At 40.7% G+C, this 27,467-nt stretch overlaps 1 protein-coding gene across 5 annotated transcripts in view; it reads left to right on the plus strand.

Moving 5' to 3' along the window:
• Positions 1-6,436: 6,436 nt before the first annotated feature.
• The window catches only part of PWWP2A (PWWP domain containing 2A), a 34,041-nt gene continuing 13,010 nt past the window's right edge, over positions 6,437-27,467 (plus strand). For 2 of the 5 annotated variants that reach the window (XM_060008433.1, XM_060008432.1), the window contains exons 1-2: positions 6,437-7,066; positions 24,303-25,997. In XM_060008433.1, the coding sequence (XP_059864416.1) occupies positions 6,477-7,066; positions 24,303-25,983 (2,271 nt within the window). In that variant the 5' untranslated portion in view covers positions 6,437-6,476 and the 3' untranslated portion in view covers positions 25,984-25,997. Of the gene's footprint in view, positions 7,067-24,302; positions 26,989-27,467 lie in introns of those variants that run through there. The other 3 variants (XM_060008434.1, XM_060008435.1, XM_060008431.1) reach the window with 2 other exon arrangements.

The raw sequence follows: 27,467 nt of genomic DNA on the forward strand, positions 1-27,467 counted from the left end.
CCTGCCGATGCAGGGGACACGGGTTCGTGCCCCGGTCCAGGAAGATCCCACATGCCGCGGAGCGGCTGGGCCCGTGAGCCATGGACACTGAGCCTGTGTGTCCGGAGCCTGTGCTCCGCAACGGGAGAGGCCACAACAGTGAGAGGCCCGCATACCGCAAAAAAAAAAAAAAAAAAAAAAAACTTGAAATGATGTGACCCTCAGCTCCCAAGGATCCCTGCCTCTTGGTATTCATGCCCCTGTATGATCTTCTCCCCTTGTGTTTGGGCTGGATCTAGTGACTTCCTTCTGAACCGAATACAGCACAAGTGACAGGCTGCCTCTTCTGAGATTAGGCTATAAAAGACTGTGACTTCTCTCTTCCTTGCATCATTTCTCTCTGGCTCTTCTCATATGCTTGCTCTGATGAAGCGAGCTCTAAATCACAAACTGTTCTATGGAGAGGGCCACTTGGCAAGCTGAGCACAGCTACTGAGGAACTGAATCCTGCAAAGATCATATGAATGAGCTTAAAAGTGGGCCCTTCCCTAGTCAAACTTTCAGAAGAGACTGCAGCCCCTGCTGGCATCTTGATTATAGCCTGGAGAGAGACCCAAAATAGAGGACCCACCTAAGCCATGCCTGGATTTCTGCCCCGAGACACTATAGAATAAATATATGTTGTTTAAGACACTTAGCAGTAAAAGATAACTAATACAAAACTGTACACAGAAAAGCACATATGTGCACAGATTGATGAATTTTTATACGCTGAACCTTCCTGTATAACTAGTGAGTAGATGAAAAACAGAAAATTATCAGAATCCCAGAAAACTCCACTCGTATTCCCTTTTAGTCACTCCCTGTACTGCCCCCCTCCCCCTGCCTAGAATAACCTCTATCTTGACTTCTAACAGCATAAATTTGTTTTGCTTGTTTTCATATTTTATATAAATGTGATCACACAGTATGTAAAACATAGCTTTTTAGCGGATTCTCAGAGAGATCCCTCAATACGTTGAGAACTGCTGAGACACATGGAGAGAGAGCCAGTGATTGACATGTCTGTTAGTAGTTCTCTATCACGATCTTGGTCTGGAAGTGGGCGATCTGATTTTAGAAGAGAAATATTGGTTACTTGGACAAAAATAGGCCTAGAACAGGAGGAGCAATTTACTCGGCACTGTGGCTTCTCAGCCACGTGCTGTCAGTTAGTTCCTTTTGTCCTGAGTCTCCACTACCCATGCTTTGTCTGTCGATAATTTGATTTCCTGAGAGTCCAGGCCCAGAAAACAAAAACAAAACCTACTAAGCCATAAGTAGCCATTTATCCCTCTTCATGTCACCCCAGTGTCTGGGTTTTTACTTAGTCTCTCACAAGTTTGGTTATTGGGAGTCAGAGCCCCTGGAGTACGATCAGCCCCAGATGCAATGATAATTCTGCATTTCTTTTTTTTTTTTTGGCTGTGCTACACAGCATGTGGGATCTTAGTTTCCAGACCAGGGATTGAACCCCCGTGCCCCACAGTGGAAGCACCGAGTCTTAACCACTGGACCACCAGGGAAGTCCTAATTCTGCATTTCTGGATGTAGGTGCTAACAATTATTGAGCTATGCTCACTATGATTTTGGTTCTATGTTAAACACTTCATATATGTTACATAATTTAAAAAACAAGTCCTAGAGGAAGGTAGTTATTATTATTATTTTAAAATTTATTTATTTATTTTTGGTGCATTGGGTCCTTGTTGCTGCGCACAGGCTTTCTCTAGTTGCAGTGAGCGGGGGCTACTCTTCGTTGTGGTGCGCGGGCTTCTCATTGCAGTGGCTTCTCTTGTTGCGGAGCACAGGCTCTAGGTGTGCGGGCTTCAGTAGCTGTGGCACGCGGGCTCAATAGTTGTGGCTCACGGGCTCTAGAGCGCAGGCTTACTAGTTGTTGCACACAGGCTTACTTGCTCTGTGGCATGTGGGATCTTCCCGGACCAGGGCTTGAACCTGTGTGGGCCTGCATTGGCAGGCGGATTCTTAACCACTGTGCCACCAGGGAAGTCCTGGAAGGTAGTTATTATTAAGACATTTTATAAATGAAGTTAAGCAACTTGCCTAAGATTATGCCCAGATCATACGCTAGTCAGAGCCCAACTGAGGAGTCATATACAGGTTCATTCGTTCTACTTTCTGAGTTTTTAGCCACCAACCTGTAGTATGCACAGAGCTCAGAGATCAAAGTCGGCTTGTGAGAGTGAGGATGCACTTGGGTAGTCAGCTGGATTCCTTATCCCTGCCATTCATCTATCCACCCCTCCATCCACCCATCCATCCATCTATTCAACGATTTGTCCAATCAACCAGCTGTTCATCTGTTACAGTCTGAATGTTTGTGTCCCTCCAAAATTCATTTGCTGAACTCTTAACCATCCAGGTGCTTATTAGGAGGTGGGGCTTTTGGGAGGTGATTAGGTCATGAGGACAGGGCCTTTATGAAAGAGACGAATGCACTTACAAAAGAGGCCCAAGATGGGCTTCCCTGGTGGCGCAGTGGTTGAGAGTCCGCCTGCCGATGCAGGGGACACAGGTTTGTGCCCCAGTCCGGGCAGATCCCACATGCCGCGGACCGGCTGGGGCCGTGAGTCATGGCCGCTGAGCCTGTGCATCCGGAGCCTGTGCTCCGCAACGGGAGAGACCACAACAGTGAGAGGCCTGCGTACCGCAAAAAAAAAAAAAGAGGTCCAAGAGAGCGCCCTTGCCTCCTTCTGCCAATGAACATACAATAAGAATTCTGCAGCCTGGAAGAGGGCCCTCACCTGACTGTGCTGGCACCCTGATCTTGTATTTTCAGGCTCCAGAGCTGTAAGAAATAAATTTCTGTTGTTTATAAGACACTCAGTCTGTGGCATTTTGTTCTAGCAGTATGAATGGACTAAGACATCATCCAACCTTCCAATCATTCATGAAAACCTCTATCCATTCAGCACCAAATATCATGTGGCTATCCATTCCACAAATACCAAGGGCCTCTTCTATGCTGATCCTATGCCAGGAGGAGACAGAAGGCAGGGGAGACTAGGATACAACAGCACATGTAAAAGCTGGGGTCCCAGTATATATGGAACCCTCCAAGGGCAGAATCTCATTTTTGTATTTGCAGTGCATAAAATATGATTTGACTCCTGTCTTCCTTTCCAACCTTATCTCAGCTACTTATCTTCTTGCTTATGCCTCCTCAACCACATTGGTCTCTTCCTGTTTCTGGAGTAAGCCAAGCCCTCTTTTGCCACAGGACTTTAGCAACTGCTGCTCCTTTTAACCCAAGTGTTCATTCAACAATGTCAATAGCTGGCTCCTTTTTTTTTTTTTTTAATTATTTATTTATTTATTTATGGCTGTGTTGGGTCTTCGTTTCTGTGTGAGGTTTTCTCCAGTTGTGGCAAGCGGGGGCCACTCTTCATCGCGGTGCGCGGGCCTCTCACTATTGCAGCTTCTCCTGTTGCGGAGCACAAGCTCCAGACGCGCAGGCTCAGTAGTTGTGGCTTATGGGCCCAGTTGCTCCGCGGCATGTGGGATCCTCCCAGACCAGGGCCCGAACCCGTGTCCCCTGCATTGGCAGGCAGATTCTCAACCACTGTGCCACCAGGGAAGCCCAGCTGGCTCCTTCTTATCCTTTGCATTTTAGTTAAAATATCTTGTCTTCAGAGAGGTCTTTTCTGATCACCTTATCTGAACGAGACACTCTCTGCCCCTCCCCCAGCTATTCCCTATCACCTCACCCTGTTGATTTCTTTTATGGCATTGCTCATAATCTGTGAATCATGTTATTTATTCACTGCTTATTTTCTAGCTCCCTAACTAGAAAAATAACTCCAAGGAGGCTTTCATGTTCTTTCTGCATGGCTTCTAACTGCCTAGCCCAGTAACTGACATATAGTAGGCCTTGAATATTTATCTGTGGAATAAATCGATGAAAGATCTTCCCAGTATTAGAAAGCTTGAAGAATAGTAGAGAACAGACCTTGAAAGATAAAGTAGGAACAGAGAGGGCCTTGAATGACAAGCAGAAGAGGATACACTTGATGTGCACATAGGGAGCCAGTAGAAGATCTTGAGTTGCAGGCTGAAAATGGTGATTTAGAAGGGTGACTTGATATGCCACCATCTGCTATAAATCCTTAATTTAAATGATTTACTGCAGCGTCTTGCAATGAATTACTGCAAGAGGTAATCAGGTTGTAGGACCTGAACTGTATTTTTCTCCATGTGGGATACTATACAATGTGGGAACTCAGTATGGGTCTACACGTTTCATAGGACTATGTGTTATGTTTAATTAATTATGTTGAAATATAGAAAATTGATCATGGCAAAAACTCTGTAAGGGGGGATCCATGGCTGTTTTCTGCAGGCATCTAGCCTGCAGGGGATAAATTATTTGTTCAGTGAATGAGTGAAACAATCATGTACTTGGAAAGACCTGGGTTCTATAGGATCTGCTGCTAGCTATCTGTGTGACTGGCAAGAAGACCTTTAACCTGGCTAAGGATCAGTTTCCTCACTTGTAAAAGAGGGAGAAGACTTAACTCACAGGATTTTAAATGAGAGCTTATGGGAAGATCTCTGGTACAGAGTGGACACTCAGTAAATTTATTTCCTTCTGTTACTTTGCAGATGCTGATCCTGCCCTGACTGGGATTTCCTACGTGCCTTTCCCAAGAGCCCCAGGGCTTGAAATAGAGCATATGGTAATAGTTACTTTTTCCCATTTTCAGTCCTTTCAATGTAAAACTGGAATTTCTTTTCTTTTTGCTATTTTAGTTTTTTAATTGAAGTATAGTTGATTTATAATGTGTTAGTTATAGGTGTATAGCAAAGTGATTCAGATATATATATATATATATATATATGTTCTTTTTCAGATTCTTTTCCATTATAGGTTATTACAAGATATTGAGTATAGTTCCCTGTGCTATACAATAGGTCCTTGCTGTTTATCTATTTTATATATACTAGTGTGTATCTGTTAATCCCAATCTCCTAATTTATCTCCCCCCCAAAAAAAAACAAAAACAAAACTGGAATTCTGACTGTGCAATTTACTGAGTGACCTTCAGCACCCTTTATGGGCCTCAATTTCTTTATTTATAAGATGGGTATAATAGTACCTGCCTTATAGTAGTATTGTAAGGATTAAATGAGGTGTTATACTAAATGTTTGTACTAGTGCTTGGCACATAGGGGGTGCCCAATAAATGTTGGCTGTAATTAGTCTTTAGAATTTCATTTTTTACTCCCCCTCATGTTGGCGACTTTTCTCTCCTCGCTCCTGCACGCATTCTCAGTGCTTACAATCTCTTCTGGAGAAAAGGCTCACTCTGAGTCTTTTGAAAGAAACTGGTTCAGCAGATTCTTCCAGACAAAACAAATCAAGAAACTTAAAGTGGGAATAGAGAAGTAGAGGCATTAGGACGATGCAGAGGCTTTTTGCACCTGTGGCATACTAGCGGCAAGGAAAGATAAAGGCTGAAGCAAGTAACCAGGTGCGACCACTTTCCAGTGAATTTGGGTTGAAAATTGGTGTTCACTTGGAAGTTCAGCAGTGCCTCTGTACTGCTCTCTGGAACATTCATCAGCTTAATCCAGTGTGCATGGTATCCTTCCTGTTTTCATTAGCATTTTCCTACTTTGAAATAAGTAGGTACATTGTTCCTAGAAAGTGGAGAGAACTCAAGGAAACACCCCTTGTGTGGGAGCTGAAGTGGCTGCCATGAGGTTATGGAGAACGTCTTGCACATCATTCTATCCCCAGCACCTAGCACAGTGCCTAGCATAGGAGGAGCTCAAAAACTGTTTGTAGAATTATCTTCAAACTTTAGTTGTCCTTCCCAAAGAAGCCTGTCGTGCCTACACGCGGCTACAAGCAGGTACGCGCCCAGAAATAACATTTATTCTAAGGACCTCTGCGCAGAGATTCTTGGGAAGCGGTTCCCCTCCCTCATTACCTCGTTACTCCTCCCCTCCGTAGCCTTTGAAAGAACAGGCACGCCACGTGATTCCCTCCTTTATCCCACCTCTGAAACCCTGGCTGATAATGGGCAGGAGCATAGGCCAACCATAAGACTACATTTTCTCTTCCATCCAATAGAAAGAGGCAATAAGTATAAGGCTCCGCTTTTTGACTTCCCCCCGCCCCCTTTGAGCCCGCCCCACACTCCTCCTCTAAGATTCGACATTTGACAACTAGTCCGGCCAATGAGAAGTTCCTACTCTGTATGGGAGGGATGGACTGACTGGATGATAGACGTCCCCACCTGGCCAATGGAATATTGCAAGTGCGGGAGGGCTGTAGGACAGAACCAATGGCGCGGTGCCAATAACAAGCATCGGGGTAAGGGCGGGACAAAACTGTTCGCTGGAGGGAGGGGAAGGCCCAGGGAACCAAGCAGCGCTGCCGCCGCCGCCGCTGTAGACTGACTGAGTTGGAGGAGGGAGAAGCCAGGAAGAAAATGGCGGCCGTAGCTGCAGAGGCGGCAGCGACTGCAGCGTCCCCCGGGGAGGGGGGCGCCGGCGAGGCCGAGCCGGAGATGGAGCCCATTCCCGGCAGCGAGGCCGGCACTGACCCCCTCCCGGTCACGGCCACTGAAGCGTCTGTGCCGGACGGCGAGGCCGACGGGCAGCAGTCCTCTCCTCAGGCCGACGAGCCGCCGTTCCCGCCGCCGCCGCCGCCACCGCCGCCGGGGGAGCTAGCCCGCAGCCCGGAGGCGGCGGGGCCGGAGCTGCAGCCTGAGGAGAAGCTACCCGCCCGGGTGGTGGAGCCGGCGGCAGCCGCGCCACAGGAAGGGCCTGGCCTTTCACCTTCCCCTGCATCGCCGCCCGAGGAGCCCGCGGCTCCCGAGGAGCGCCAGGAACCGCCGCTGCCCCAGCCCTCAGCCCCGGCGCTCGTGCCGCCGGCGGGTGGGGACTCCGCGGTGTCGCAACTGATCCCCGGCTCGGAGGTGCGGGTCACGCTGGACCACATCATTGAGGACGCGCTCGTCGTGTCGTTCCGCCTCGGGGAGAAGCTTTTCTCCGGGGTCCTCATGGATCTGTCCAAAAGGTACCGCTCCCGCCCCCAGCACGCCCCGGTCCGCTCGGTCCCCGGGGAGGGAGCGAGCCCGGGCGGCCCCTTCACGCCGGGCTCTCGCCTCTCCGGCGCCCAGCTGCCTGCGCCGCCCTCGGGTCCCGCGTGGCGCGTGGCGCGCGTTCCGAGTGGGGCAGGCGCGCGGGGCTGTCAGAGGGCGGTCCCTGCCCCAGGTGGGCGCCTGCGAGGCAGGTGTGCCGCCGGGTGGGGGGGGGGCCGCGGGTGCTTGACGGGCTCGCGGGTCTCACCCCCACCCCCCGGCAACCCCGGCCTCCTTCCGTGACCTGGCCCTGGCTCACCCACACTGCGGCGGATGGGTCAGTGCAAAACGCAGAAGGATTTTCGCAGAGAACGCGGTGCTGGGTACGGGAGATTGCGCTGTTCTCAAATTAACCTTTAACTTTAATGAGGTCGGAGAAAGGGGTGTGAGCATTGGGGTTCCCAAAAGGTTAACTGCCGCTCCTTATAAAGGGAAGAACGTTTATTAAAAATCAGCTCTTCGACTGTTATTCTTATGGTTAGAACTAATTCCCCCTAGCACATTTGGCTAACTGGCTAATGATAACTTTAAGAAAAGTCTAAAGAAGAGATGGGATTTTTTATTAAACCTTTAATATCAAGATGGTGTGGTATAAAAGTGTCAAGATACTGATTTCTAAAACTGTAGATACAGTTTAAATGGTTGAGTTCACCCACAAACCTCTTGTTTTAGCACATTTTCATTTTTAAATTTAAATTGTTTATGGGCATTGCTTTAAACAGATGAAGATACTCTGTTCTAAGTCTAGAGTTAAGTTAACCTTTTTATTCTCTTCTTTTGCAGATATGAAGTGCAGAGACTCCCATTCACGGCTCTCCATTCTGTTTCCTGCAACAGCACACACTCTGATGGTCTCTCACCTGTTGAGAAATGGCTTATTTTAGTACGTTTTACTTGTAACTGCTTGCCCTCCCATCAAGACACAAGAATCTTCTCATTTGGGGAAGAAAGCCATTTAAAATACATAATTGAAGTATGGGAAAAGATGGGAGCCTTTACAGTTACTTCAAACATTGTTAAATCTCAAAAAAAATTTTTTTAATTAGTTTTTTTTCCTTTAAAGAATTTTGGGTTAGGACTTTTGCACTTTTTTTTTTCGGAATTATAAAGCAGAATAAGACCAGTACTGATGTATTTAATAATAGCAAGAGAGAGAATGTGTATGTTCAGTAGTGTGTATGCTATTGAATCAAACAGAAGCGAAGGCCAGTGATTGTGTGAGAATCTGGATTTCAAATCTGCAAAAGGGAGGTGCAAAAAGGTAAGTTGTTTCTGGAAATGGAATGGACAGTGCTGTCCTCTTTTGAGGTGCTCATTGTCTTGGTGTTTTGTTTTTTAAAATTTTCTTTCATAGGGAAAGCCATTCGTTTTTTGAGTTTTGGTCTGTTTTACCTACAGTGCTTATAAACAGCAGCTTCTTTTGTTGGGGGTGCTGTTCTTATTATGAACCTTTTGCAATTTAATGTTTTGAAGTGAAAGGATCCTGTCATTAAAGTATTTTTTAAAACGCCATTAAGGGAACCATATCAACTTTTCATTCAACAAATATTGATTGAGCACATCTGTATAAGGCACCCTCCTAGCTATTCTGAATATTATATGTATGAGACACAGTCTGTGCCTTCTAGAAGTTTATATGGGAGTCACACACATTGTGGAAGTGCTGAGGAAATAAAGCAGTGTTTTTAAAATTTAGCACTTAAAGGAATTATTATTGGACCAGTGATTGACTAGTTGAGTATCTTTTTTTTCATAATTTAATATAATTTGGAAAAATAGATCTGCCAATATATTTTGTAATCTGTGCTTACGTTGATTGCATACTTTCATGCACAGTTTTGGGGTTAACCGATGATCCAGGAGATAACTCTTTACAGACTTTACCAAGACCGTGACTGTAGTCATCAGTTGCTTTAAAAATAGTTTGTATCAGGAATTCCCTGGCGGTCCAGTGGTTAGCACTCTGTACTCTGCCCGGACCCAGGTTCCATCCCTGGTTGGGGAACTAAGACCCCTCAAGGCGGCACAGAGCCAAAAAATAAATAAATAAAAAATAAAATAAAAATAGTTTGTATCCTATTTGAATTGGCCATTGAATGAAACCATTAGGTAGAAATAACGAGAGCTTCCTCTTATATGGGAAAAGAATATGAAAAAGAATAGATATATGTATATGTATAACTAAATCGCTTTGCTGTACACCTGAAACTAACACAATATTGTATATCAACTATACTCCAATATAAAATAAAAATTAAAGCAAGAGCTTCCTACTGAGTGCCTGTTAAGTACCAGGCTTTGTACCGCATGCTTTAACCTCCATAATTCTGGTGGTATTTTTCATTTATATAGGAGGAAATTGAAGTTCCTTCAGTTTGGCTAGCTTGTAAATGGCAAAGTAAGGGCTCAGATGTAAGTTGGATCTGATTTTAAAGTCTATGCTTTTTCTAATTTCATATTAGGAAGGTAGTTGGGCTGGCAGATTTCCTGTTAAGCAGTAAGTAAAGAATTGCATATTTCTGAAATATAGTGCTTATCTTGATGTTAATAGCTATATGGGATAATACAGAGGTTGTGTATGGGTGTTGGAGCCAAAGAGATTCTTTAGTCAGCTCATAGCCATAGAAGCTGCTCTGGAGACTCCCCATTTCCTTAGCTGTCTATTGGGAATGTAGTAGGCTCTGAGGTCTTGGTTCTTGCCTCTTCAGTGAGATAATCAGGAAAGAATTAACATTTGGGAGGCTACTAGGTGCATCAATGTATGTGTGCTTTTCTCCGGTCTTCCAAGGGTCCAGTTACTGCTTTTATTAATTTTTTTATTCTGACATCATGCACGGTACAGAAATGTCTTAGGGTTGTCCAGCATGTAGAAAAAGTGTTTGATCTTAGAGTACAGGATTTCATATACATGTGGATTAATCAGGAGTTTGCTTTTGTAAGCATTTGTTGGACATTCTTCACCTTCCTGTTATTGTATTATTTTTTTGCCTTATTTTTAGAATTATTTGATGAACACATTTTGAAGAGACTCTTTTTGTGGAAAAAAGGAGCAGGACACATGTAATTTTAAGAAAACCAAAACCTAAAGAGAAGAAAATGGTACTAAATAGTAGATTGATCTGGACAGTGTCAGGGTACTGGGTGCTGACTTGTAGCACCTGCCTCTTCAATTAACACCATGACTTTGAGCAAATCTCTGTGCCTCGCTGGGCTTCAGTCTCTAGTGTGTATGAGGCTAATTCATTTTGAGTTTAGGCAGTTCACTTTAAGCACAAATAAGCAAACAAACTTAATGCCTCAGTTTATATAGATAAAGTGAATAGGGTGACCAGGTGGTCTGGTTTTCCTGTACCATCCTGGTTTGATTCTTACCTCCTTTCTTCATTCAAAGTAGCTTGCTTTGGCAAATAAATGACTTGGTCACCCTAAAAATGAGGATATTTGAATATCTGGTTAAAAATGGATTTTATGTAGTGGAGTATTTATTTGAATGCTTTTAAGTTGAGGTATGCATTGCATTCTCTAGTTTATTCTAGGCCTCTCCACTATTGTTTTATACGCAGCTCTCTTAGGTGGTTTAAATTACCTGCCTACTGAATTCATTAGCAATGTCTAATGAGAGTAGTCTAATACTAGTAGATAAAGTAGATAATCAACTAACTCACAAATTCAGTTTGGTCTTCCTATTCTCTTTTGTTCCTTAACCTTATGCTTTTGAAATTTTGACATAGGTACATTTGTTTCTTCATTTAGCATTATATAATAAGCATTCCTTCAGGTTGCTAAACTATCTTATTTTAGACAGAATAATCAGTGGTTGTACCACAATATTTGTTTAATTTTCTTATTATGGTAAATTAACATCCATGTATTATATATTATGGTAAATGAATGTCCCTTGCTTCGACATTTATCAGCTGTTAGCCAAATGTGTTTCATCGTATGCCCACCTCCAATGGATTATTTTGAAGCAAATCCTAAACATATAATTTTACCATAAGTATTTCAGTAGAGATCTGTAAAACGATAAGAACTTTAAAAATTCAATTGTACTACTGTTGTCACACTGAAATTAATAGGAACAATTCCTTTACATCATCATGTGCAGTGTCTCAAAATCAACATCTAAGTTTTGTTCAAATTAGAAATCAAGTAAAGTTTATACATTGCAGTTGTTTGAGAAGTTTCCTGAGTTTTTCATCTGTAGTTCTCCTGCCATTACTTTTATTTCCTTGCAGTTGATTTGTTAATCCATAGACTTTTTTTTTTTTTTTTTTTGCGGTATGCGGGCCTCTCACTGCTGTGGCCTCTCCCATTGCGGTGCTCCTGACGCACAGGCTCAGCAGCCATGGCTTACAGGCCCAGCCGCTCCACGGCATGTGGGATCCTCCCGGGCATGTGGGATCCTCCCGGACCGGGGCACGAACCCGTGTCCCCTGCATCGGCAGGTGGACTATCAACCACTGCACCACCAGGGAAGCCCTCCATAGACTTTTTTTGGTAGAATTTTCCACATTCTGGATTTTTTTCCGATTGCATCCCCTTGGATGCATTTCCATAACGTTTTTAAAATAGTCCTTTTCCCTCAAGAGCAAACAGAAGGGACAGCTGTAGTCCCCTAAGGGCCTTGTTTTGGGTCAGTAGAAATGGTACGATATCTCTTGCCTGCCTGCAAACTTCTAGGCCTATCCCTTAAACACACCTCCAACTTTAGTAATTCCAAACCTAGAAGAATTTAACCAGCCTTCAGCCCAGTCCTCTGGAATGGTAGTTTCTCAGTCTTCTCAATCTATTCTTGAAGGGACATATTTAATGGGACCTGTGGTTGCTTCCTACAAGAGGGATCATTTAAACTGTTTGTTACTGTTCTCCACATCTTTAAAGTTATAAAGCTGCTTTGAAATCCTGAGAAACCTTTCTGATTCCATTTTTTTGGTACGTGATACGAATTAAGGGATCATGAAGTAAATGCTTATGCTTAAAAACCCTTGTGCATTTTAATTTTGTGGTACATGCTTATTAAAGGTTGTAGCTGGTTGTATTTCAGAATTGATCTTTTACAAATACTGCCTTTTCTGTGTGTGTATGCGGGTTGCATTAAAAAGAATTGAGGTGATTTCTTTAGAAATCTTCAGATTTCACTAAGTTCTTAAGACAAGTTGTAGATTTACTTGTTTTTTTAAGGAAATATAAACCAAGACAATGATTTTTTTTCTTTACAGAGATCATGAAACGTATGGTGCAATAGCCCTACTTTTGGTGGGAAAAATATACAGCCATTCTGGTGAAGCAGTGAGTAGTGGTATGAGTAGCTTATACTAAGTGTCCAGGTTGAGAATTTAGGCCCTCAAGTAGTATGCTTGAATGATTGTGTTGAGTTGTACCTATTTAAAACACTTTTAATATTTTTTGATGATTATTCTGCTTATACCCCAAGGTGTTGATAAAGGGTTTCCACAGTGAAATAGCTTTGAGACAAGTGTTAATCACCTTCTGACCCAGGCAGCTTTAGGACACCTACTGCTGTACTAGTATATACAGTATTGAGAGTGAGCTGTTCATCACTTGTTGGACTGCAGTGATTTATTTTTTTTGGAAATGATTAGTTGTTGGACATTAAAAGTCTAGTTTGAATGTAAGGACTCTGTGTAACATCACAGTATTAAATAAATTTCATGAACTAGGTAACTAGATGTGTTACACACAAATTATTCCAGGCATGTTTTATTGGAGTTGGGTATCTAATAAGGTTAATTTTCAGCCTTTTATGTGTAAATAAGACCATACTTCACAGTGTACTGTTTTAAAGCAAAGCTCCTGATGAAACTAGGTTTAATCTTCATAAGATCAGTTTTTCTGTGGGGGGCCATTAAAGAATTTGTGTATTATGTGTTCATCTTCTCTGTTACGGCTGAGTTAATTTCACATTGATTAAAAATGAAAGATGTTCTTAGTTGTTATTTGTGCCTCTGAAGTGCATCCTTATTTCTTGATATTTATTCGTCCTGTTCTACCTTAATTCCCATATTAATTCAGGCACACCAGCAGAACAGAGCTTGCTATAGTGGCAGATCTTGCAGGAAAGTGGAGGTTAAGTTATACTCTGGGTGCATTTAATATAGAATGTTTTGGCTAAACATCTTTTGGGCAGTTGTTCTCAAAACAAATGTGCTTAAGATTTCTGAGCTCCACTCTACCAGTTTGTTTTTAACAAGGTGATTGCGATGCAGATGATTCTTAGAGCATATTTGGAGATAACTGACTTTTAGGGGATAGTTTTGCCAAAATAATGGGACCGTAAATTTGTTAAACCTGTTTTTTAAGTTGTTGGGTAATTTGATTGGAATGTAATTGTAAAGTAAGCAGTACATATGGGGATGGGCCACTTGGGTGGCAGATCCAGATACTTTTTGTAGAACTGGTAATTAGACTTGCAAATTGTTTCTTAAATCTGGCTGCCCGCTAGAAATTTAAGTAGTCCATAATTTTTGTCTCTCTCCCTTTGTACCAAGTGGCCTTAAAACAGAATAATGTTTTTTTAGCTTTTTAAAACACATACCTTCTATAGTATTTGACTTCACTTTTCTGCCTATTCCCACCATCTAGGAAGGTTGCCAAGTTTTACTTTGTAATTAATAATAGCTACTATGTATTTCCCACTCCTGTTTTAGGCACTGTGCACTTTGTGTACATTGTTTCATTTTACTCTAGAAAATCGAATGAAGTAAGTTCTATTAATACCCATTTCACAGATAAAGACAGGAAAGCTCAGAGAGATTAAATTGCCTAAAACTATAAGTGGTAGATATTAGTAGGTGTATCGAAGATGCCTTTTTGCTTATGGAATAAGATGAACAGCTGGGAGTCACAGCAGTTTGTGAGAGTTACGTTTTGTGATTTGAATAGGAAAGCACTGAGAAATTGAAGATGCTTTTCTGAATGATATACAATTCTCTAAGGTTTGATAACAACGCTGTTCTAATACATTTCTATATTTTGCCATTACCATGTAGCTTATGATTTTGGTGGGGAGTTACCCTGGTAGGTAGAAATGGCAGAGTGCTCTGTTCCTCACTCAACCAGGAATAGCTGCTTGGTTTTAAAATAAGAATTGCTCTTCAGTTCAATTTAGTGAATTCTTCAGGCATTTTTGAAAATGGGGTTTCTTCTTCATATATGGTCCTAGGTCTTAAATGTTTTGCCTTGGTTGGCCTGGCCCTGGCAACAGTGGAGTCCACTTCATCATGGGAGGAATCACAAAATGTCAGATTTGAATTTTGTTGAGCACGAGATCAGCATTAAGTGCTGGATGATTGAATTGGAAAAGAATTTAAAGACTAACATATAGTAAGTTGTTGGACAACCTGTTTTTGGTAAAATAGAAATAGTGAAATAAACTGAATAATTTGCCTTTTAGAAAAAGTCCATCTGTTGAGAAATAACTTAGACCTCTGTGTGGTAGACTCTATTGGACATAATACAAAAGAAATATCAAAAGTACATAGAAATCATAATGGAAACAGAGAGAACGTAAAACTGCTTATTGGTGTCTTAGGGCCAGGACCAAGGGAATTCTTTTCAAGTGTTTGAAAGCTGTGATGAGTATTTATGTTAATAATTAAAAAGATTCTTTTATATCAGTGTTCATTTTCTTGGGAAAATGTCAAGTATCTTTCTCTAAGTGATGTTGTACAAAAGTGAAGTCAACATCTGTCTGCTCTTAAAAGTATTTTGCCACTTTGTGGTCATTATCATTTTCTTGGATGGTTATTTTAAAAGAAGAATTTACTGTTAGGGAGTTAAATAGTATGAGTACCATACAGATGTTGTGACTATTTTTGCTTTTAAAAAGGCTGAAGCGTCAGTGTTTTCTCTATAGTTGTTTCCATCTTTATTTCCAAAATATCCAGGTAAGTTGTTTTTAGAGGATTGTTTGAAGGTACGTGAGTGGGAGCTTAAAATCTGAATTATTCGGGTTTAACTTCTTTTTTCCCTCCCTCCAAAAGCAAAGCTATATTTGTAAAAGGGGATTGCATAGACTTTTTAAAAGATTGAGTAAATTCTTATGGTTACAGAGATGTTCTTTTAAGACTTTTATGCAGCCCACCCTCAGTTAATTTTAAAAGATACTTCCTGGCATTCTTGTTCATAATTGGTGGATGTTTTGTTTGTATGTTGATAAAGTCATCCTCCCTCCCTCCTCACCCATTTGGGTACCCACAGTCCCTGCAGATTGCCCTTGTAATACTTGGGGCTTTTAATTAAAAACACCATCCATCTACTTAGTTAACAAAGTTGAGTATGTTTTAATTTTACTCTAATAATAATTACCATGTATCATGCCTACTTACTGTGTACTAGGCTGTATGGTAAGCAGTTATGTATATTAATTAATCTTGAAGTTAATCTTGACAATTCTGTCAAGTTACTTAACTGCAATTCCAATATCCAAAAAGCTCTGAAAACTGAACTTCCTGTTAATTTTTTGGTGGCAGACCCTAACCTGACTGAAATTATGTGAGCATATTGTATGTATTTATCCCATTTAGCGTGAATGTTCTTTCATTTCATTTTACTGCTGAAATAGTAATATGCTTGATGATAGGGTGCTTATTATCTTTTGAAAACTGGGAAAATTCTGAATTCTGAAGCCTGTTCACCTCCATGGGGTTCAGAAAAGAGTATGTGTACCTGTCAGCTCCTCCACTTCCTTAGTGGGGCATGGAGGTGGAGGGAGGGGCGTTAAGTAACTTGACGTGAGGGAAGCAGTAATAGTAGTAGTAGTGGTTAAGAACCTGACTGGGCCGACTGCCTGGGTTCATGTCCTGGCTCTACTGCTCACTAGCTGTGTGATCTTGGGAAGGCCACTACACTCTGTGCTTTAGTTTCATCAGCTATAAACTGTGATGATTAAATCAACTGATGCAAATAAGTACGTATTTAGAATAGTGCCTGGCACATAGTAAATGCTATATAGTTGTTGGCTAATAATACTTCTATGAAGTAGCTACTAAGTGGCAGCACTAAGATGACAGCAGCTATTATAGTCACTTAAATCGGTTTGCTTGAATAGCCACTCAACCTAAATGTATTGTGGCCTACAGTATAATCTGCATCTTCAAAATACCTTGAAAAAGTCTGTGGAAGCTTCAGGTAATACTGGTGAAGTATGACTTTCCCCTTTTAATAAGGAAGGATGACATATTTTACGAGAGAATGAGATAACTAGGAGTTTTGTGATGGATGGTAGGGGATGTGTCTCAATCTTTTCTTCCCAATACCCCTTGGGGCAGGTGGCTTATGAGGAAATTATGGGCTTTGTCATGAAGAGAAAGTTACAGTCTCATTAGGGAAATTTAGTCCTTACAGTCTCTCTGCTTCTTACATGCTTCTAAATCATAATTGAGGGACTTCCCTGGTGGTCCAGTGGTTAAGAATCCGACTTCCAATGGAGGGGACTAGGGTTCGATGCCTGGTCGGGGAACTAAGATCCCACATTGCCGCAGGGCAACTAAGCCCTCGCATGCGAACTAAGCCCCGCACGCTCTAGAGCCTGCCGGTCACCAACTACTGAGCCCGTGTGCTCTGGAGCCTGCACGCCACAATTAGAGAAGCCCTCGCGCCACAACGAAAGATCCCACGAGCCACCTAATACTCGATGCATCCAAATAAATAAAAATTAAAAAAACCATAATTGAGAAGGGCTCACATTTGAGAATGACATACTTCAAAGTTAGGGAAAGGAAGATGTTTTTGTGTTCTTTGTACTTATTAAATGGTGGAAACAGACTAGTACAGCTAAACTTTTTAACAAAGTGATGTACACTTTTGGTCCCATCACTATATTTAATCAGAAGCCTTCACTGGTCTTGTCTTTTTAAGAGACTAGTATTTTTTTTTAACATCTTTATTGGAGTATAATTGCTTTACAATGGTGTGTTAGTTTCTGCTTTATAACTAAGTGAATCAGCTATACATATATCCCCATATCCCCTCCCTCTTGCGTCTCCTTCTCTCCCGCCCTCCCTATCCCACCCCTCTAGGTGGTCACAAAGCACCGAGCTGATCTCCCTGTGCTATGCAACTGCTTCCCACTAGCTATCTATTTTACATTTGGTAGTGTATATATGTCCATGCCACTCTCTCACTTTGTCCCAGCTTACCCTTCCCCCTCCCTGTATCCTCAAGTCCATTCTCTAAGTCTGCCTCTTCACTCCTGTCCTGCCCCTAGGTTCCTCAGAACCATTATTAATTTATTTATTTTTGAGACTAGTATTCTTCATCCATCACACTCTTACCTAACCCTCCCTTAATACACTCACCAACATGCCCTCTTTTTCCACCAGGTGGTTATCTGTATTTTATTGCTTGTTTAAGTCTCTGAATCCTTACCTGTCTCCTATGGAGGGGGGCTGTTTGCTGACTGGTAATTCCTACGCTGCATCTTTTCACCTGTTGGCTTTTCTGCACCTCAGTGTTTCACTTTTTTAAACTAACTTAAGTTGGTTACCAACATTCAGAAATGGGCAACCACTCTCTGCCTCTACTGTTTTGCTTAATGTGCTTGGACCCTTCCAGGTGTAGTCAGTTTCCTGCAAAGCTCATTGCCTAATCACTAATCCTCAGTGCTTTCTTTCCCTCTAGTCTATAGCCTCTTTTGGCAGTGACTGTGGTCTCACCTACTGCAGTTAGGTCCTAGGGTTGGGACCTAGTTTTATACTATGTGACTAATTAGCATACTTGTATTTGAATAGATTTTGCGCTTAGTGGTACTTCAGGTGAGTTTGCTGGCATTTATGCTTAAGTAGAACAAATCTTTTTTATATATTTTCTTTGCTTGAAAGTTTTTTTTTTTTCTTGGCCATGCCACAGCATGTGGGATCTTAGTTCCCCAACCGGGGATCAAACCCGTGCTCCCTGCAATAGATGCCCGGAGTCTTAACCACTGGACCGCCAGAGAAGTCCCTCCTTGAAAGTTTTGATGGAACTGAGGTGTAAGCTAAATTTAAGGTTATACTTTTAAAAATAATTTTTAAACTTTATTTTGAAATAATTTCAAAGCAGAGAACTCAAACTCTTTATCTAGATGCACTGATTTTACTTGAGTATTTATTTCCCAGGATCAAAGATATTCTCGTACATAACCACAATATAGTTTTCAAATTCAGGAAACATTGATAAGAGAACTTTTATCTGTTTTGTAGCCCATATTTCATTACTCTGTCAATTTTCTCAGAAATGTCCTTTAAAACTTTTTTCGTCCAGTAAAAGATCATGTATTATTGCATTTAGTTGCAATATAATATAAAATATATGTAATGGGGACTATTTCTCAATTTAGGGTTGTCTGATACTTGCTTAGGAGAGGCTCAGGTTATACACACAATGTTGTGTGCTCAGGGCACCATATCTGTGGGCATGTGATCTTCATGTGCCCTCATTGGTGAATGTTCACTTGAGTCCTTCCTCAGGTCAGGGTGTTGTCCTGTTATTCTCCAGTGTAATTACTATTTCCCCTGGACTAATAATTCCTTTACTATCATGGAAATATACTGCTTCTCGTCAAACTTGCCCCTCTTCATTAGGTAGATAGACGATTAAAAACATTTTTAATTGTGGTAAAAAACATAAAATATACCATTTTTAATCTTTTTTTTTTTTTTTGCGCGGTACGCGGGCCTCTCACTGTTGTGGCCTCTCCCATCACAGAGCACAGGCTCCGGATGCACAGGCTCAGCGGCCATGGCTCACGGGCCTAGCCGCTCCGTGGCATGTGGGGTGGCATGTGGGATCCTCCCAGACCGGGGCACGAGCCCGTGTCCCCTGCATCAGCAGGCGGACTCTCAACCACTGCGCCACCAGGGAAGCCCATTTTAATCATTTTTAAGTGTATATAGTTCAGCAGTGTTAAGTACATTCGCATTGTTGTGAAGCAGATCTCCAGAACTTTTTATCTTGCAGAGCTAAAACTCTATACCCCTTAAACAACTCCTGATTTTTCTCTCCCCCAAGTCCCCGGCAACCATTCTACTTTTTCTTTCTATAAATTTGACTACTTCAGATATCTTATATAAGCGGAATCATACACTATCTTTTTGTGATGGACTTATTTCACTTAGCATAATGTTTTCAAGGTTCATACGTGTTGTAGCATGTGACAGGATTTCTTTTTGAAGGCTGAATAGTGTTGCATTGTATGTATGTACCACATTTTGTTTATCCATTTGTCTTTTAAGAGGCATTTGGGCTGTTTCTACGTTTTGGCTATGGTGAATGCTACTATGTACATGGGTGTGCAGATATCTCTTTGAGATCCTTTTTTCTCAATTATTTTGGCTATATACCCAGAAGTGGATGTGCTGGCTTGTATTTTTAATTTTTTGAGGTGTAGATATACATTTTATTTTGTAAAATTTTCTATTGTGAACTAATTTCATTTGTCCTGAGATTAAACTCTGCCATAATAACCAATCTTGCAGAGATGCAATGTGAAACAGGATAAGCTTGCTTCACAGTTTTCCCTCCTTTATGATTGAACCTGTTGCTAATTTAAGGAGGGAGGTAGTTTCTGAAAACATCTGCTTGAAATGAAATACATCTAGTTTTTTTTAAATGAGTTAGTTGCATGTAATTTTTTCCTACTGTAGCTTCTTTAAGAGAAAAGAATTAAGAGAGGGAAAGCTTTCTTTTTGTCTTTCCTTGATATATTTATTGGAGGGAGGTTTGGTCCAGAAAGAACACTGGGGCCTGTCTCAACTAACACGCCTGAACTTTTTTTCTGAGCATTTGTTTCCCATTTACATTAGCTGAAGATTCTTTTTTTTTTTTTTTTTTTTTTTTTTTTTTGCGGTACGTGGGCCTCTCACTGTTGTGGCCTCTCCTGTTGCGGAGCACAGGCTCCGGACGGGCAGGCTCAGCGGCCATGGCTCATGGGCCCAGCCGCTCCGCGGCATGTGGGATCTTCCCGGACCGGGGCACGAACCTGTGTCCCCTGCATCGGCAGGCGGACTCTCAACCACTGTGCCACCAGGGAAGCCCGCTGAAGATTCTTTTTCACAGTGATTTTCTCTTGCTTTGACACAAAAATAACTAGGAAGCCCCAGTATTCTCCCTCCTCAGAATTTTGACACTCACTACTCCTAAATTATTAAGATGATAGCTAGTTTTAAAACTTTTTATAGATTCACAGGAATTTGCAAAAATAGTGCAGAGAGGTCTCTTATATATTTTACCTAGTTTTCCCAAAAAGCTATTTTAAATTAAGCCATAATACCTGAGTAATTTTCCTTTAGAAATTTTGGGTACAAAAAGTTGTAAATGGGTAAGGGTTAGAATGAGTCACTAATACATTAATAAATACATTCATGCTGCACAAAGAAGGGGAGGGGAAGGAGCAGAGATAATTTGAGTCTTACTACTCAACTCATGGAGTATTTGTAAAAAGTTCTTTTAGGAAAAGCTCAAGCAAGGGACACTAGTCAGCTTTGCACATCTCCACTGATCATTAAATTCTTCCTCTGCTGAGGTCACTCTTTGGTGAGCATTCATATGGGACATAAATATCTTCACCTTAGAAAAAGCTAAAGCAGACATGCTTGCTAAAAATTTAGATCCTGGGTTCCACCCTAGGAGAGTCTTACCATTCAGTCTTGAGGCGCCCTACCCCATTTTCAAACATCACCGAGTGTTGTTGTGTTGCAGATTTCCCAGACTATATTTGAGAAATTAGATTTTAGGGGTTTTAGGAGACCATAATTTTGTTGCTACTTTATATTCTTATTAAGGTAATAGTGTCATAAGTCAGTGGCTTTCAAACTTTTGAGCATAGTTACAGATATATTTTATCTGTAGACTCCTATATATACATAGATACATGAAACAGATTCATTGCAGTTACATATACTTAACACTGTTTTTTAATTTAAATCATAGCTGTGACCCATGAAATTTGATTTTGCAACCAACCTCTCCACAGCCAGTTTGAAAACATGGCCATGGTATTAAATGTTGTCCATGGAAGGGAAACAGAATGATTACTAAGATGGAGTGGGACACTGATTTCCCTTTTCCTCTTACAATAATTTATCCTTCTGGTCTTTGAGGAAGTTTTATTATTAGTTAAAAATATTTTTCTACCTAGAGTCTGTCATACAGAGTGAAGTAAGTCAGAAAAACAAATACCGTATGCTAACACATATATATGGAATCTTAAAAAAAAAAAGGGTACTGATGAACCTAGTGGCAGGGCAGGAATAAAGACGTAGACACAGAGAATGGGCTTGAGGACATGGTGGGGAGGGGGAAGCTGGGGCGAAGTGATAGTAGCATCGACGTATATACACTACCAATTGTAAAATAGATAGCTAGTGGGAAACAGCCACATAGCACAGGGAGATCAGCTCGGTACTTTGTGACCACCTAGAGGGGTGCGATAGGGAGAGTGGGAGGGAGATGCAAGAGGGAGGGGATATGGGGATATATGTATATGTATAGCTGATTCACTTTGGTATACAGCAGAAACTAACACAACATTGTAAAGCAATTATATTCCAATAAAGATGTTAAAAATGAATTAAAAAAAATTTTTTTTCTGCTTTTGCCAATCCACTACCCACAATTACCAGTCTTTTTATTTTCCCTTTTTCTTTTGGTGCCTGCAGTTTCCATTCATCGTTACACAATTAAGTGCCTCCCTATGTTATTAAAAACATTTAATCCTTGTATTTTATATTCTTAAGAAGGAAAGGCAAGGAAGAAGAAAAACCCAGAAGTGAAATTAATGTTCTTATTAAACTCCATGAAGGTAGACGTATCAGATTTCACAGCTTATTTGATATAAACAGCTTTAAAGTAATTGGCTGGATCATCCTCACATTGAGATAATGAATTAGAGTTATAGAAAGGATCCCAAACTCTGGTAAATTATTAGTTGAAAGTAAGATCATATTACTTAAATGAAGTAAATTAAATAAAGTTTAGCCAAGAAAAATGGCTAACATTTGTTGACCTATTAATCCTCCCCTGAATTCTCTAAGGTAGGAAATAGTGTTACTCCCTTTTACATATGCAAAAACTGAATTTAGAGAGGTTTAGTACTGCTTCAGGATACAAAGTTGGTAAAAAAACTTTTAAGATGCTCGAGGTTTGGTTATTCCTAATAAAAGGAGGAAATTTATTATCTCAGTTATGGAAACAAGTGAAAGTGTAATGGGGCAAAATGATGGCTTCTTATACAAGTTAGAAAATTTTATTGTTAATACAAATAGTGGTCTCATCTCATAAGTTATATTGTTTTATGTAGCTCTAGATGAAAACACAAGAATAACCTTTGTCTTCCTGTCACCTTGAAAAAGTGGTTGTTGAGCACCTCCATATAAGCTAAGGCCAGATGCTCAAAGTGCCTTGCAGTTAAGTAGTCAGGAAGCAAACACTTGGGTACGAAATACTATGCTAGAATAGAAAGCTATTTATTTATTTATTTATTTATTTATTTTTAATTGAAGTATAGTTGAATTGAAAGCTACTTTTTGCAAAGTTTGGTATAGTGAGGAATGTGTCCTTCCTTTGTGGATTAGCCCAGACCCAAACTTGTCCCACTCCAGGTAAAAAGGCTTTCCTCTTCCTTTGTGGTTTGTATTTGCTAAAAGTTGTTGGTTTGTGGTAGCCAAGCTAACAAGACTTCAAGAAAAAAACCATTTAGGTGTTGGAACCAGATATCCTGGTGTTGGCTCTTCCTATATCCCTAACCAAGTTTAGGTGTATCTGCAGCCCTAAGAACTTAATCTCAAGATTTCTTTCCAACAAAGAATTCTGTACCTTTTTGGGGACGTAAAGACATTTTAGAGACTCTGAGAACCAAGACTCATTCTCCAGAAAAAGAGAACTTTACAAAACATTTGCATCTAATAATGTCAGGGGTTCTACCCGACTACTTGAAGCCAGTCCTTAGGTTCTAAGCACCTCTGCTTTAGAGGATTGATGTTAGAATTGTATTGTGTTCAGTACTGTTTGACTCAGTGAGTGCCTAAAATTAGCATGTTAGCATGTACATGATGAAATCATTTGGTAGTCTGATTTTATTTTTATATGCAGGAATCTGAGTATAGCAAGTTTAGATTTAAGGGTTCTTGATGTTTAGCCCAGGCAGATTAAACCACAGTTATTTCTAAGTCTACAGGAGAAACAAGGTTACTTGACCCCTGTTTTATTAGAAACTGATAATTGTAGAGATTTGTGTTCTATACCAGTGCTTTGCAAACTGGGTCTGGACCTGTAAGGGAGTTTTGAAATCCATTTAATGCATCTGACTAGCATCAAAACAAATGAAAATAGACCAGAGTAGGAAAAAAATATAATTATGTATCACATAATATAAGGTCAAGTATTTAATGAAACTTTTGCTTAAGTGTGTGTATTTATGTGCATGCATGTATATATACATGCATAAACATTTTATTGGATTGCAATGTGAAAATATTTCTTAATGTATGATGTGATTTTAAAAAGCTAGAAAGCTATAGCCTTATAACTGTGTGCTTTTGAGGTTATTTGAGTATCTGAATTTCTAGTATTTTTGTGGTTTTTTTCTTGGGGGGGTGGCTGGGTTGGATGAAGGCCTTAAGAGTTAGGGTAGAACAGTAGAGAAGCAAATGCCTTTGAATCTTTATAGTGTTTAAACAATAAAGTTGAGTTGGAATTTTACTGATTCAATATTTTGGGGTAGTTAGGGCTGTATTTGTTTTGTGAAGCTTTTGAAAGCCATTATAACCAGAGGAAGATACGTATGTTACAAATTTATAGTTGCATTTACTAGACATGTTGTCTATAGTTGAGTGAACATTATATCAAATGATATTAACTATTAAGCTATCTGATAGAACATCCTTACTGATTCAAGACTGGAAAGATCTATTTTAAATAACATCAGCTATTATGGCATTGCTTAGAGCAACTATTGAGTATTTCTTTTTGAGTGTAGACCTAAAATGTAAGCCCCCCAAAAATGGAGGGCTTTGGGACTCGGGGAGGTTGTCTTTAGGTTTTTGGTTTTGTTTTTTAAAGTGAAATACTTTTCAGGAAAGGTCGTATAAATAAACATTAGGTGGTGTTTCAAGAAACTGAATTATAGACACTAACTTAATGGCTTCTTTTCTCCTTTCATTTCTTTCAAAGGTTTGGGCCCCATGGGATCCCTGTGACAGTATTTCCCAAAAGGGAATATAAGGATAAACCTGAAGCCATGCAGCTCCAAAATAATACATTCCAAGGGACAGATGTCAAGCGTGACGTGAATGGTGCTGTTCCCGAAGACCCTTCTCCTGTCCCGCCTCCTGAGCTGAGCTTGGCTGAAAGCCTGTGGACTTGCAAACCACCACCTCTCTTCCATGAAGGAGCACCTTATCCTCCCCCTTTGTTTATCAGGGACACATATAACCAATCAATACCTCAGCCACCTCCTCGGAAAATTAAGCGACCCAAACGAAAAATGTACAGGGAAGAACCTACTTCAATAATGAATGCTATTAAACTACGACCCAGACAAGTCTTGTGTGACAAGTGTAAAAACAGTGTCGTTGCTGAAAAAAAAGAAATTAGAAAAGGTAGTAGTGCAAGTGACTCTTCTAAATATGAAGATAAAAAACGGAGAAATGAAAGTGTAACTACTGTGAACAAAAAACTGAAAACTGACCATAAGGTGGATGGGAAAAACCAAAATGAAAGCCAGAAAAGAAATGCTGTGGTTAAGGTTTCAACTATTGCTCACAGCAGAGGCAGAGTAGTCAAAGTTTCTGCTCAGGCAAATACATCAAAAGCTCAGTTAAGTACTAAAAAAGTGCTCCAGAATAAGAACATGGATCATGCAAAAGCTCGGGAAGTGCTGAAAATTGCCAAAGAAAAGGCACAGAAGAAGCAAAATGAAACCTCTACATCCAAAAATGCACATTCAAAAGTCCATTTCACACGTCGATACCAGAATCCTAGCTCAGGTTCCCTTCCACCCCGGGTTCGTTTAAAACCACAGAGGTACAGGAATGAAGAAAATGACTCTTCTCTGAAGACAGGACTGGAGAAAATGCGGAGCGGCAAGATGGCACCAAAGCCCCAGTCCCGCTGCACCTCTACCCGCTCAGCAGGTGAGGCCCCTTCAGAAAATCAGAGTCCCTCCAAAGGCCCTGAAGAGGCCAGCAGTGAGGTTCAGGACACAACTGAAGTGCTTGTGCCTGGTGAGCAGGATGAACCACAGACACTGGGCAAAAAGGGCAGCAAAAGCAATGTCTCTGTTTACATGACCCTAAATCAAAAGAAGTCTGACTCTTCCAGTGCTTCAGTGTGTAGCATTGATAGCACAGATGATTTGAAATCCTCCAACTCTGAGTGTAGTTCTTCTGAAAGCTTTGATTTTCCTCCAGGCTGTATGCATGCACCTTCCACATCCTCTACTTCCTCCTCTTCAAAGGAAGAGAAAAAGCTCAGTAATTCCTTGAAAATGAAAGTCTTTTCCAAAAACGTCTCTAAGTGCGTCACACCAGACGGCAGGACCATATGTGTAGGGGACATTGTTTGGGCCAAGATATATGGCTTCCCCTGGTGGCCAGCCCGTATTCTTACTATAACTGTGAGCCGGAAAGATAACGGCCTTTTAGTCCGACAGGAGGCCCGTATTTCATGGTTCGGGTCTCCAACAACATCTTTCCTGGCTCTTTCGCAACTCTCCCCCTTTTTAGAAAACTTCCAGTCACGCTTTAATAAGAAGAGAAAGGGCCTGTATCGCAAGGCTATCACAGAGGCAGCTAAGGCTGCCCAACAGCTGACCCCTGAAGTGCGGGCTCTGTTGACACAGTTTGAAACGTGAACATGGACAGTAAGGTAGGCAAGAACCTTTGGAAGGTGCCACAGATTTTCTAGTCTAGTTAGGGGTAACTTCTACGAGATAGCTTGGCCAAATTGGGGAGAGAACTTGCACTCAGTTGGCTGCTTTTTTATACTTAACCTTACAGCCATTTTTAGACTGAGAAGCTTAAACTGAACAAGCAATCAAATTTTGTCTTAAGGAAGTGAGATTTTAGTATTTTGCAGTTTTGAAGTCTAAAACCACCCCAAGGCATAGGAGCCATAGCCTCAACTGAAAATGAATTTTTGCAGGGACTGTTAATTGCCATTTGTACCTAGTACTGTGTGTATGTGTATACGTATATACACACATGTAAATATATGTGTGTGCGTACGCATAGATACATACATGTATCAAATAAAGCCTGTCACTGTGTGACACAGGTTGCATATCTGGGATCATAGTAAGGGCGGGTGAGCTAGGGGGAATAGTGAGGATATTTAATGACTACTTGTTTTTTAATTAATGAACACTTAGCCTTTCTGTGTGCATAATGGCATGGGAGTTTGATACGTAAGATGTTTGACAAACTGAGATGCTTGCTGTTGAATTGCACGCTGGGGAAATAGCCCAGTATTTGGGATTAAGACTGTCAAGGCTGGCTAGGTCTGAATCATCGCTCTCTCTCTTGTCCAGTGGGGACTTAACAAAAACTTTCAGACTTCTGGTTTGGGACGTTAGATAGGTTTGTCTTTGGATATGTAAATAGGTGATTGCTAAATTTGGTCAGATTTCTCCTGACTGGCTCTTCCTAAATTCTTAGGATACGTCCTGGTAAATTACACTTTGTGAATTAATTGTCATATATGTAATTGTTGCATTTTGGATGTACCTAGTTTGATAATTTTTAAAAAATATTTCCATTTAAGGTATCTGTTTGCAGGTCAGAAAATGAGAAAATGTAATTGTGTAATGCTCTGAAATGTAAAAAAAAACAAGCTGTAAATAAAATCGACTAAATCCAAATTATTTGTGTGTGTTTCTCAAAAAGCTTTGAAAAATTTCAAGATGGTAGAAAATTATTCTTTGTAATAGTGTATAGAGGAGATGAAAAAATCACTTATTTTCCTATTTGCCCTATCAGGGAATATATAATCTGAGCATGATAAAATTCAAATAAGTGACTAATCAATATATTCTTAAAAAATGAGGTTTTGTAGTATAGAGGTCTGATATACTTCTAGACTTGAGACCCTCCTGCAGCCAATTTCTTATAAGTGTATGGATTTTAATTATTTCATTTTTAGCTTTAATATTTCATCACATGCTTCTTTTTCTTTTTTTTTCTTTTTTTACATTTGTGTAATTAAAATCAATCTCTTTTCTGCTTTATCTTCTGCCTCAGGTATCATTGTTTTTGGGGCTTGTAACTTAGCTCACTATTTTTCTACATGGTCCATCTGTCCCTAAGATTTGATTTCTTATTTTCCATTTTTAGCTTTGTA

This window comes from Delphinus delphis, chromosome 3 (assembly GCF_949987515.2).
Source record: "Delphinus delphis chromosome 3, mDelDel1.2, whole genome shotgun sequence".
Lineage (NCBI taxonomy): Eukaryota > Metazoa > Chordata > Mammalia > Artiodactyla > Delphinidae > Delphinus > Delphinus delphis.